This window comes from Ictalurus furcatus, chromosome 9, assembly GCF_023375685.1.
Source record: "Ictalurus furcatus strain D&B chromosome 9, Billie_1.0, whole genome shotgun sequence".
NCBI lineage: Eukaryota > Metazoa > Chordata > Actinopteri > Siluriformes > Ictaluridae > Ictalurus > Ictalurus furcatus.
In genome coordinates, this window is record NC_071263.1 from 25,667,696 (window position 1) to 25,680,631 (window position 12,936).

The 12,936-nt window shown below is 38.1% G+C and overlaps 1 protein-coding gene across 1 annotated transcript in view; it reads right to left on the reverse strand.

Moving 5' to 3' along the window:
- The window catches only part of shtn1 (shootin 1), a 48,757-nt gene that overhangs the window by 6,799 nt on the left and 29,022 nt on the right, over window positions 1-12,936 (reverse strand). The window contains exons 12-16 of the mRNA XM_053632658.1: window positions 11,964-12,049; window positions 7,776-7,882; window positions 5,927-5,977; window positions 5,093-5,219; window positions 4,824-4,958 (exon numbers count right to left, since the gene is read on the reverse strand). Coding sequence (XP_053488633.1) covers window positions 4,852-4,958; window positions 5,093-5,219; window positions 5,927-5,977; window positions 7,776-7,882; window positions 11,964-12,049 — 478 coding nt within the window. The 3' untranslated portion in view covers window positions 4,824-4,851. The remainder of the gene's footprint in view (window positions 1-4,823; window positions 4,959-5,092; window positions 5,220-5,926; window positions 5,978-7,775; window positions 7,883-11,963; window positions 12,050-12,936) is intronic.

Here is a 12,936-nt window from a genome sequence, read left to right on the forward strand (position 1 = left end):
CACGACTACGCCTTCAGTCTGTTCCTCGCGTTCCTGCTTCGGCATCGCCTGCGCTTGCTTCCACCTCAGGTATCGTAACATTATGGTGCTGCGTGTAGTATTTACATGTTTATGACTGTGTGTAGTATTTATGTGTTTGGTATTTGCAGGTAGTATTAATGTCATTGTGTGTAGTTTTTATGTTTTTGGTATTTGCAGGTAGTGTTTATGGCTGTCTGTAGTAGTACACCACATGCAAACACTACACACACAGCCAAAAACACCACATACAAACACTAAGCACACAAATACTACACACACACACACACACAACTACCTGAAAAATACTAAATACTACCTCACATATATGCAACACAAATATTTAAGGGTTTATGAATCCTGATGTAGAACAGATGTGTATATCATATATTTGTTTGTATGATTTAGATAACCATCTAAATCTCAGGAAACACAGCACGAGTAGTTAAATCTGACATACAGAGCACCATTTACTGTATTTAAACGAACTCAGGATCAGGTGTTGAAATGCTGCTCTCTGGGATTTTTAAGCCATTGTAACATCTACATCCAAACACTTCAAAAATATCGCATTAGCAGGTGAGCAAATGTGACAGCTCACTCAACTGTCACTTTTTCAAAAAACGATGAATACCATGCATTTATAAACGTGTGTCATTATTTATTTTTTTCATACAATGACACGTTTCATAAAACCGGTCTCAAAAGGTACTTATTCGGTCTTCAATAAAATTTCAAATTGTCTTCAATAGTGTGCACCTCCATCAATGCCAACACTTTTAATTTCCCCTTGAAAAAGAAACCCATAAGCCCTGCAATCACCTCACGATCAATTAATTCAGAATGAGTGCGAGTGCTCACGAGTGCTCTGTGCTTGACGACAGGTATGTGCTCTGTTCTTGAAGAGGAGCATGTCGCTGCAAGGCCTCACGTTTCTCTCTGCGCAGAGGCACACAACAAAAGTTTCACCTTCTCGATGAAATGGCCGAGATCACGCACAGACAAATGCCGCTTAAAACGGCTGCTTGCGTGCGACTTAAGAAAAAAGGAGCAAGGCTCTACCACTGCTCGTCTCTTATGTGGAGAAAACAAGAGTGCTGGGAAATAGTAATGAGCCACACACCCAGTTTATAAGAATACTTTTTTTCCCCACGTAAATGCAAAAATTCAAAGATGTTTACGATAGAGCTTTAAGATAGAAAGATTTGATTATTATTATTATTATTATTATTATTATTATTATTATTTTAAAGTGCACCAAAAATATTCAGCTTGGTGTTACGGAAGCTGTTCGACAAGGTATTTTATTATGATTAGAATATGGTGTGTGTATATATATATAATTTTGTTTTGCTGAAAGAAATCCCATTTTTACATGGTTGTTAAATTTACATCAAACAAGCTGGAAATAAATAAATAAATAAATAAATCAAACCTGTCAATATATCAAATGAAAAATGGTATTTTGTTATAGACTAAGGCTGCGTCCCCAGCTGCATAGTACGGTCCTAAATAGTAGAGGTGTAATGTTTGGATGATTTGATGCATCAATTTAAAAGGTAATTAATCAATTATTATAAACGGATTATTATTGATTAATAATTGGTTGTTTTAGACTTTGAATCAGTTATTTGCGAAAAGGACAGTTGTGTGTGTAAAAAAAAAAAAAAAAAAAAAAAAAAGAATAATTTTTTTTTAAACAGAGGCGGGTGATTTGCCCATAAGTCTGGTACTTAATACAGTCCTTCTCTACAGGGTGTCCCAAAAGTCTCCATACACAGGGGATTTTGTTTCCCAGCACCGCGTCGGTTGCGCCTTCGTCAGTGGATGTTGGTGGACGTCCACTTCTCGGTCGGTCCTCAACACTTCCAGTCTTTTTGAATTCGTTAATAAGTTTGGTGTGTGTGATGTGCTCGCCGTGTTTCCTGTTAAAGTCCATCGCAACCTTGAGACAGCTTCCTGATCCAGCCATGAGAATGATTTCAATACGTTCTTCTTTTGTCAAAACCGTTCTTAAAGACTATCTGGGGGAAAATAAAACCCTGTACATCATCATCATTCACGAATTAAAGGGAGGCCTACCCCAGATTCTGAACAAACTTGGTCACATATCGAATCGTCGCCTTAAGAATCAAAATAGTATTGTAATGTGTGCAAACTAGATGTGGATCCAGCGAAGTATTTCAGTGGATCAATCCAAACGTTGTTGCTGGTTTTTTTTTTTTTTTTTTTTTTAAATAATGCTGTAGGAGAGCCAATAAACATATGAAAAAAAGGAAATTTTCTGAACATGTACCAGCACGGTTACTGTAGCAGATTCTCTGTTGCAGTTTATTCCAATCACGTGCATTTATGTAAATTATTTCACTGAAGGCAGATTTTATTTATCCTCACTGGTCTGATTAGCGAACTTTAAAAAAAATAAAATAAAAAATAACTTAACAACGAAAACAATGTTTAAAGAAGAATGGACATGTAAGTATGGGTTTATTCTTGCTCTGTCAAATCTATTCAGAATGCATGGCGTGACAAAAGTGCACAAATCAAATGGTCTTTTTATTTAATTAATCAAATTAAGTTTATTAAATAAATGAACTTTGAATTAATGATCCATAAAACGATAAATGATTATATTAAGCATTAAAAGGTAGCTGTTGTCACCATTTACATTTGGTGCTTATTCAAAACTTTGTAAATTTATGTAACCGGACCTTTACATAATTTTACTTGAATATCCACGAATAAGGCATTGATACCAGTACACCGTACATGGCACATTATTATTTTTAACGTTCGGTTGTATGAGATTTGGGACACTGGCTAAGCACAGAGTGCGTGCTAGCAATAAATGTTCTTACGACAAAATGAGGATGAGTAAAAAGAGTCATCGACTCTAGACAGTGTTGATGCAAACCGATGTCCCCATTACATACAGTTTAAGAACATTATTGTTTACTTCTCAACATAATGCTTTTAAACAATTATTCAGTAAATATATTCACATTGTAATCATTTACGATGATTTCATAGTTCATATAATTGACAAAAAATGTAAATCAGATTTATAACCAAGTTTCTTGTTGCAAAAAAAAAAAAAAAAAAAATATACACCATATATCGGTGTTAAAGAGTATTTAGATTTTAAGGTTTTAGACAGGGGACAAAGCAAAAACAAAAAGGGAGAAGAAAAAAAAAAAAAGGAAGAAAAAAAAGAAACAATAGAGTATCCAAGGACTTTTAAAAGGTTAACCTGTGAATGTGTCGTATGATAAATAACACGAATATTTCCCATTTAAATTTTTCTTCAAATTCCCCAACAATAAAAAAAAACCCCATGAACAAGTGTTTATTTTTACCCAGAGATTACGTTCGTCATTTTTAACTTCAGAGTAACAAAAATGACTTTTGTAAACCTGAAAGAGCCATCCATTGAACAGCATTGTACTATAAAAAGGTATTGAACAAAACATGAGCGTTTAAATAAAAAAAATCCAACAGAATCCAACAGCAATGAGAGACAAAAAGGGAAAACATCATGATTGACAAGAATACAACAATCAGGAGAGTTCGCGACAGAAGAGAAGAAAGATGTCCAGCGCCCTGTAATTACTGATTGGGTGTATACAGGATTAATAGTGGTCTAGACATAGCCATTCAAAATACACACACTTGGCAAGCGTTCGAGGCTAAGCTCCAGTGCTCCGTCTCCAAACTCTCTTCATGCACACAAAGCATGTGTGCATAACTCGGTCTCAACTGGCACCACAATATAACTAGAGCAATCTCCAATGTCTCTGGGAAAAAATGGATTTTATTTCACTACCAGCAGAACCACGAGTGCTGTACCATCGACTCTGAGGGACGTTTTGTAATCCACAAAACGCTAAAATGACCTCAAATATATGAAAAGATAAAAAGACCTGTGCATTTAAGGAATGTACTATGGCACGGAAAGCTCAAATATTTTTGATGAAAACATCTGTTAATTAATTACTGAATTCATTTCGGACGCTTTTACATCATTAGTCCAAAAGAAGGTGAAGGTGTCTACATGTAGACTCGGGTACGGATGTGCCAATATTCACAAAATGAACATTTCAACCCTTCATGATATCCGCACCTGTATTACTGGGCTGCAATGGCCACATTAGTACTTACAGTTGTGACCTAGGCTCACATCTTAGATTTAATACAATTAAATAGATTTGCTCTTGTATTAAAGTCTACAGTCACGTTTTGAAAGAACTAGAAACTAACCTTAATCGTTAATTCCAGCTATGGAAAGTTATAAATACCATTTACATTGATCCACAAGACATTTAATCTTGGGGAGAACTTGGTGCTTTTGAAATGTTAAAGCATGTAACATGGGATTATGCAAATGATGCCCAAAAATGCAACGCTGGTAGCTTTGGAGCTGCCAACTCCAGCTGGATTGATTTCCAGATAAGTTTATTATTTAATGGTTCCTGATGGTAAAACCTTCATTGACTGGGACTAAACCTTGCTTCATGAACATGATTAGCCTTAAACCCTACAGTAAGGGTGGATTTCCAGTCACATGATAATAAATAAACCTTACGGTGAGGTAGAGACCTTGAAAAAATGGCCAGCATTAGAACACGTGAATAGCCTAATTGGTGTAGAACTTGAAGGAAGTATATGTTATAAAACTAACATTGACTTAACTGGAAAAGAAAAAAAAACAAAACAACCTCTTGGCTTGACTTCATGTAAAACAGCATCAGACAGAGCCCTTCCCTAATACACCTATAACTCTGTATACCTATATACAAAATACTCACAGCTCAGGTGTGTTTAGGTGTTGAGGTGTCAGTGTTGCATGTTGTGATTATTGGCACTTTTTCCAGCACTGGTGGGTCCGATCTTAACCCGGGTCAGGTCCAGAACACTGCTGGGAAAGGGCTGAGCTGGTAATGCTGGGGAGGGAAAGGGTGAACAGGAGTGTAAAAAAGTGTCAGAAAATCGTGAAAGCACTGACAGAGTGTACTGAGTGAGTATTATATATATACATATATGTGTGTGTGTGTGTGTGAGAGAGAGAGAGACTCACTGTTATCGTTTGCCGTCTCCAGCATACCTCGCCGTTTCATTAGGACTTTCTGGAGTTCAGATTGTGGTTCTGGAGAGGACGGTCTTGCAGGAGGGGAGGGGCAGGGTGAGTCGCGTTTCACAGAGGTCTGCATAGTTTACACACAGGGAAAGTCATGTCAGGCTCCACCCACAAAATGGCCGACCCACTCAGATATGAATTATTCAAAATCTTAAGAATTTGCACAAACCTACTTCGTTGTTTTAGGTTAAGGCAAGGTTATGTGAGGGGTGCTAGAGTTCTCATTAGCATGAAATCCACGTATTTCGCTCCTTAAAATTCCAGCAAATTTCCTCTGAGATCGAGCTGCGCATAGCAAAGTGTGTGTGTGTGTCCTATCCATTATAGAAGTCAAACTTCAGGGCATCACGCACACACTCCATCACTCCTAGGGGCAATTTATTGTAGCCGATCCACATACTGGCATGTTTTCGGGAGTTGGGAGGAAACCCGGAGAACCCGGAGGAAACCCACACCAACATGAGGAGAACTAAGACAGTAACCTGAGCTCGGGATTACTTGACCCGAGTCATCATACCAACCGTTAGTGTTGAGAATTAAATTATTAGACTATGTATTACGGTAGCATTACGACTTTACTATGAATTAGGTTTTATTCCGAGCTTTCTTGTTTTCTACTCACACACGTAAAAAAACTACTCATCCTAATCATATACATGACACTGAACAGAAAAATGGAAATGTTTACTTCTTCATAATGCAGGGATAATTTAACAAGCATACATTTTTACATATCAAATAAAAACAAACAATGCATTTCAAACATATAGTTACCAAAATCCCTTTAAGTTCCTGAATGGCAGAGCCAGACGGTATTCGTTCTCTCTGTTTCAGAAAAGGGACAACAAATAAACTGTATCAATAGCAATCAGTCACAATAAGAAACAATGATCTTCATGTATACCAACAGTGCTGCTGAATGATCCATTCTGATTCGTTAGAATGTGTTGGTTCGTTTTCTACAGCAGTTCTGACCGTAGTGGCTGTAACTCAAACCACAGGTTTATTTAGATCAATGCGCTCGTTCCGATACGTTATTGTTTCTATAGTAACCGGTCATTCAAACCAACTTGCATGGGTCATGCTCTATATAATCAAAGCCTATTAAGAAGTAGATTAATCAAAAAGCACATCCAAGGAGTCTCCGGTGTCAGAGGTAATACTGCAACTTAAAAAATTTCCACCTTAGTAAAGTCTTAAGGAGAAAGGACGTGCTTTGCAGTTTCTCAGTAACAAGCTGCACTTTCGTGTTTTAATAATATTAAGAGAAAGTTAGGGGAATGACTGTTTATAGCTGTAAGAGATAACAAAAGTCGTTTCGTTGACGTATTAATAAATGAAAAAAAGGTAACAGTCTGTCGTGTAATCAGGGTGGAAACGGATGCGAGTGCAGTGGAGGCTTTTATTTGAGCTAGGCAGACAAGTCCAAACGATGAATAAGATGAGAAGAGAGTTTGAGAATTCCAGCTTTTATTTCCTGGTATTTATATGTAGATGTGTTAAACGACATAGAACATAGCAGATTCTGTATCAGACCACGCAGCTTGTAGCAAAAATATTGGAACATGTGACTGACAGGTGGTTCTTGTTACCCAGGTGTGTCCTGTTAGAGCGATTCTTCAAACAATAAACAGCTCGGAACATCTACTCTTGGTTTTAGCCTTCAGTTTCACTGCATTTGTTAAAAAGGATAAACCAACATGAAGATCAGAGAGCTGTCATTATGAAGCTGAGGAAAGAGGGAAAAGCAGTCAGAGGCATTGCACTAACATTGGGAATAGCCAATATAACAATTTGGAATGTCTAGAAAAGGAAAGAAACCACTGGTGTACTGAGCAACAGACACTGGATGGGTCAGCCAAGGAAAACAACAGCAGCTGATGACAGAAACATAGCGAGAGCTGAGAAGAAAAGCCCAAAAACCACAGTCAGTGGAGGAATCACGAAGAACTCCATCATGCAGCAAGACAATGATCCAAAACACACTCCCAACTCAAAGTAGGAAAAAGTGGAAAGTTTCAGACTGGCCAAGTCAATCACCAGACCTTAACCCTATTTCACAGCATTTCACCTCCTGAAGAGGAGACTGAAGGGAGAAACCCCCCGGAAACAACTGAAAGAAGCTCTCCTAAAAGCCTGGATAAGCAACACAAAAGTTTGGTGATGCCAGTGAGTCGCAGGCTTGATGCAGTTACTGCAAGCAATGAATATGCAACTGGATATTAAGTATTATTTACCTTAGTTTACTTCAAGAACATGTTCCTATACTTTTGCTCGCTTAAAAATTGAATGGTCTGATACGAAAGGTTCTATGTTTTATGTTGTTTAACACATCTAGATGTAAATACCAGGAAATAAAAGCTGAAATCCTAAACTCCCGTGTCATATCCGTCTTTTGAGCTCAAACACAAATGTCTTTGCTGTATAGCACAAACAAATGAACTGGCCTTTGCCGTTCCAGTAGTTTCGGAGGGGACAGTATCTCTATGTGGTGTCCAGTTAGGACATGTCATCGGATGTTGTAATAATAAAATAATTATTATTCTACGTATGTGTGTGTGTGTGTGTGTGTGTGTGTGTGAGAGAGAGTATATGTGTTTGTGTGTGTATATGTGTGTCATACCTGTTGTGGCGTGGCCTTGATGACTGTCTGGCCAACTGGCCGGAGCTGAATGCCTTTTTTAATTCTTTCCATCATCTCTGACACAGCCTGCTGCCTAATGTCCTTCTCTACCACACACACACACACACACACACACACACACACACACACAATGATAAGTATTTGAATGCTAAATGCATTTGAAAGCAACAATTCCACACCCAAATAAATAGGATGTAGGATAGTAATCACACTGCCACAAATATCCAACCGGACTGAAAATCCCTGAGGAACGAATTTACGAATGAAAAAAAAAAAAAAAGATTATTTAAAAATGATTCAACATCCAGTGAATACCAGTCTTGACTGCAGTGCGAACGAGCAGAACGTTCATTACGTTCTTCTATTAAAGCTTCATTCAGTGGTGAGGTTTAAAGAAAACGTCAGGAATTCCCAACAAATCAAATCAGCCAGGAATGTAGCCTTGGTCATGTTCGCCCCCAACGCTCACATTCAATCCTGCAAACGCAGACGCGCGACGCGCGCTGACTTCACATGCTGCGGCAGGTCGAAATGTTTTGGGCGAAAAAACAAATGGGAAATTTATTAGCATTTTTTACATCTGTGAATAGAGCACATACTTCAGAGCTTAATGGCAGAACTGGGTGGTTTTATGTAAATGTCAAGGCCCAAAATTAGCTGATTAAACTGGTGGTAAAAGTGTCTGACCAAGGTCATTTAAAATAGAAGTGAATTTCCGTAACGTGACTTCCAAAAGCCGAAGGCCAAACAAAAGTTCGTATGATTTAAACTTTTTGCCTTTTGTTCCTCAGCGCTTTTCATTTGTTTTCAAGAAAAGCACCAACACAGTTGATATGCCTGGGGCAATAGTGACAGTCCTAATACTTCCAGTAAGAGAGAGATAGATAGATAAATAGATAGGTAGATAGATATACATACATACATACATACATACATACATACATACATACATACATACACACACTAATATATATATATATATATATATATATATATATATATATATATATATATATATATATATATATTATATATATATATATATATATATATATATATATATATATATATATATATATATATATATATATATATATATATATATGTGTACACACACACACACACACACACACACACACACATATACAGTATCTCACAAAAGTGAGAACACCCCTCACATTTGTGTAAATATTTGATTAAATCTTTTCATGTGACAACACTGAAGAAATGACACTTTGCTACAATGTAAAGTAGTGAGTGTACAGCTTGTGTAACAGTGTAAATTTGCTGTCCCCTCAAAATAACTCCACACACAGCCATTGATGTCTAAACCGCTGGCAACAAAAGTGAGTACACCCCTAAGTTAAAATGTCCAAATTGGGCCCAAAGTGTCAATATTTTGTGTGGCCACCATTATTTTCCAGCACTGCCTTAACCCTCTTGGGCATGGAGTTCACCAGAGCTTCACAAGTTGCCACTGGAGTCCTCTTCCACACCTCCATGACGACATCACAGAGTTGGTGGATGTTAGAGACCTTGTGCTCCTCCACCTTCCGTTTGAGGATGCCCCACAGATGCTCGATAGGGTTTAGTCCATCACCTTCACCCTCAGCTTCTTTAGTAAGGCAGTGGTCATCTTGGAGGTGTGTTTGGGGTCGTCATCATGCTGGAATACTGGCCCGTGGCCAAGTCGCCGAAGGGAGGGGATAATGCTCTGCTTCAGTATGTCACAGTACATGTTGGCATTCATGGTTCCCTCAATGAACTGTAGCTCCCCAGTGCCGGCAGCACTTATGCAGCCCCAGACCATGACACTCTCACCACCATGCTTGACTGTAGGCAAGACACACTTGTCTTTGTACTCGTCACCTGGTTGCCGCCACACACGCTTGACACCATCTGAACCAAATAAGATTATCTTGTCTCATAATCCATGTCCTTAGTCTACTTGTCTTCAGCAAACTGTATGCCAGCTTTCTTGTGCATCATCTTTAGAAGAGGCTTCCTTCTGGGACGACAGCCATGCAGACCAATTTGGTGCAGTGTGCGGCGTATGGTCTGAGCACTGACAGGCTGACCCCCCTCCCCTTCAACCTCTGCAGCAATGCTGGCAGCACTCATACGGCTATTCATTGAGGGAACCATGAATGCCAACATGTACTGTGACATACTGAAGCAGAGCATGATCAGTATGCAGTATTCCAGCATGATAACGACCCCAAACACACCTCCAAGATGACCACTGCCTTGATAAAGAAGCTGAGGGTGAAGGTGATGGACTGGCCGAGCATGTCTCCAGACCTAAACCCTATTGATCATCTCTGGGGCATCCTCAAATGGAAGTTGGAGGAGCACAAGGTCTCTAACATCCACCAGCTCCGTGATGTCGTCAAGGAGGAGTGGACGAGGACTCCAGTGGCAACCTGTGAAGCTCTGGTGAACTCCATGCCCAAGAGGGTTAAGGCAGTGCTGGAAAATAATGGTGGCCACACAGAATATTGACACTTTGGGCCCAATTTGGACATTTTCACTTAGGGGTGTACTCACTTTTGTTGCCAGCGGTTTAGACATCAATGGCTGTGTGTTGAGTTATTTTGAGGGGACAGCAAATTTACACTGTTACACAAGCTGTACACTCACTACTTTACATTGTAGCAAAGTGTCATTTCTTCAGTGTTGTCACATGAAAAGATATAATCAAATATTTACAAAAATGTGAGGGGTGTACTCACTTTTGTGAGATACTGTACATACACATATACATATACACACTATATGCCTGGGGCAACAGTGACAGTCTTCATACCTCCAGTCAGAGATAGATATATATATATATATATATATATATATATATATATATATATATATATATATATATATATATATATATATATATAAATAAAATATAAATTGAACACAAATTAAGTGTATAGCACTGCAATACGAGTGAAGGAATAGAGGACCTGTACTTTAGATAGGATCAGGGTGGGTTAGTATTTACATCAACACTAATGTATATTAATTACTATTTCTTCAAAACCCACACGAAGCAACAAAGCGAATTTCCTTTAGATATTATATATGTTATGTCACTTGATAAAAAATAAAATAAAATGATGGGGGGTATTCCAGTATCTCAATAATCAAACTGCAAAGATTTCCCGCTGGATTACGCACGATACCTTCTGTAAGAAGCTGTAAGAAAACAGGGCTTTTTTTTTTTTTTTTTTTTTTCCCCCTCTTCTCTTTTTCCTCCAGGTCCTGCTGACATTTAAAAAGCATTTAATAATAATTGAAATCTGTCATGTTCACATTGCTAATGGCTCTGTCATTTTGAGTGCACTTTCAGAAAATTGTTATTTTTGGAAGAGGCCTAAAAAAGTTGATGTCACAGTCCTCCTACATATTAGAGGTAAGAAAGTGTGCTCGAAGATGAAAATTCGTTTCCTTCACACCACGCGCGCTTGCTGAACGCCGTATGTGACGGGTTAGAAAAATCGGTGGCGAGTCGGGTAAAACAAATAAGTTGGCACGCAAAGTATTTCTCAGGAATTCTTTATAAATGTAAAAAGGTATAAAAGTTCCCAGTACAGAAATGTTTCGCAAAAAGGAAAGAAAGTTCAGAAAGGTCGGCAAATAGAAATGAGAATCTTTGTACGCTTTGCTTTTGGTCAACGATGTGCAATTTATTTTTAAAGAAAAACGCACACGAGGATGTAAGAAAATGAAGGGCGATTAGTGCTGAGGTTGGAATAGGAAACTTGCTATGGATTTATTTATTTTATTCTTTTCATTTATATGATTTTTGTGCCTCAACTAAGTGGAAACCCCCCCCCCCCACCACCACCACCACCACCCTTAAAATATTTGAGTAGTTTGGACAAATTTGGGTTTCTCCTTGGGTTTTCCTATCACGTTCCTTTTACAATTTGAATTCAATTAATATAAGGAACTGAAAACCACACTGAAGTTATCCGAGTTATTTTAATGATGTAGAAAAGTGTGACGGAGTCCTGGGGGTAAAAGTGCTCAGTGTGTTCGAGTGTGTACTGTTCCTTCTGCCTGTGGAATGCCAATAATTCAATAGGGACAAGGTGGCACATCATAGCAGTAGATGATGCAGCAATACACACTCTTACACTACACGTCTACACACCGTGTTCTTACCTGGATCTTTCGGCGCGGCGTCTTTCTCTACTAAAGGAATGTCGCTATTGGCGCCTTTTTTCTTACGAAGCAATGACATGAGTGAGCTAGAAAAGCGAGAGGGAAAGAAATGTTAACAAAAAAACAAACGATAAACCCGACAGCAACAGTACCGGAGAGCATCTGTTTGCTCTGAATGAATGAATCATTTATTATTATCAGTCAAATCCGACTTAAAAATCTCCATCTTACTGAATTTTGGTAATTACTAATTGCCTTTAAGACGCATCCCAATCATTTTAGTCTTAATAAACAAACACCTTTAGCTTTGGCTAATTCAGATGTTACTCTTTTATACGGTTTCTTCGAATTAGTCTATTAGTCATCTTACACAGAATTCATCACTGCACCGTTCTGAATTTAGAAACACTATACTGTCCAATAAACCGCAAAATCCATTAGCTTTTAAAGTCTTTCAAGATTGGATTTTAAAGTAAACTGCTTGACGGTGTGGTTGCACAAAAATGGCATTAAATAACAGAAAACACTTTTATACCTATAAAGAAACCCAGATTCTATGAACCTGCAAAGTAGAAACACTCCCAACCCTAAACATCCTGCCTGTTCCCACGGTAAACTAGTACTGTACTGTCTGCATTTGCATACTGGTACGTGATTGGTTCTTATATGTTATGACACAATAACACTTTCCTTCCATGTATTCAGTCCTAACTTTCAAGTTACTCCTCTAGAAAGATTTTTTTTTTTTACTTTAAAAAGGGCAACCAGAATTGTGCTGTTTCTTCCCGTTACTTGTATGCATTTTTTTCATTTTGCAACAACATGGGTAACACTAGAGTTAACAAAGTTAATAAAATGTGTAATGTAATACACTAAAAACTAATCTAGATGTAGGCTACGATCCATTCGGCTAGGCGACGAGTAACATGAACAGACCATAGTTGAGTCCTGTTGCCTTGGTACTCGGCAAAAA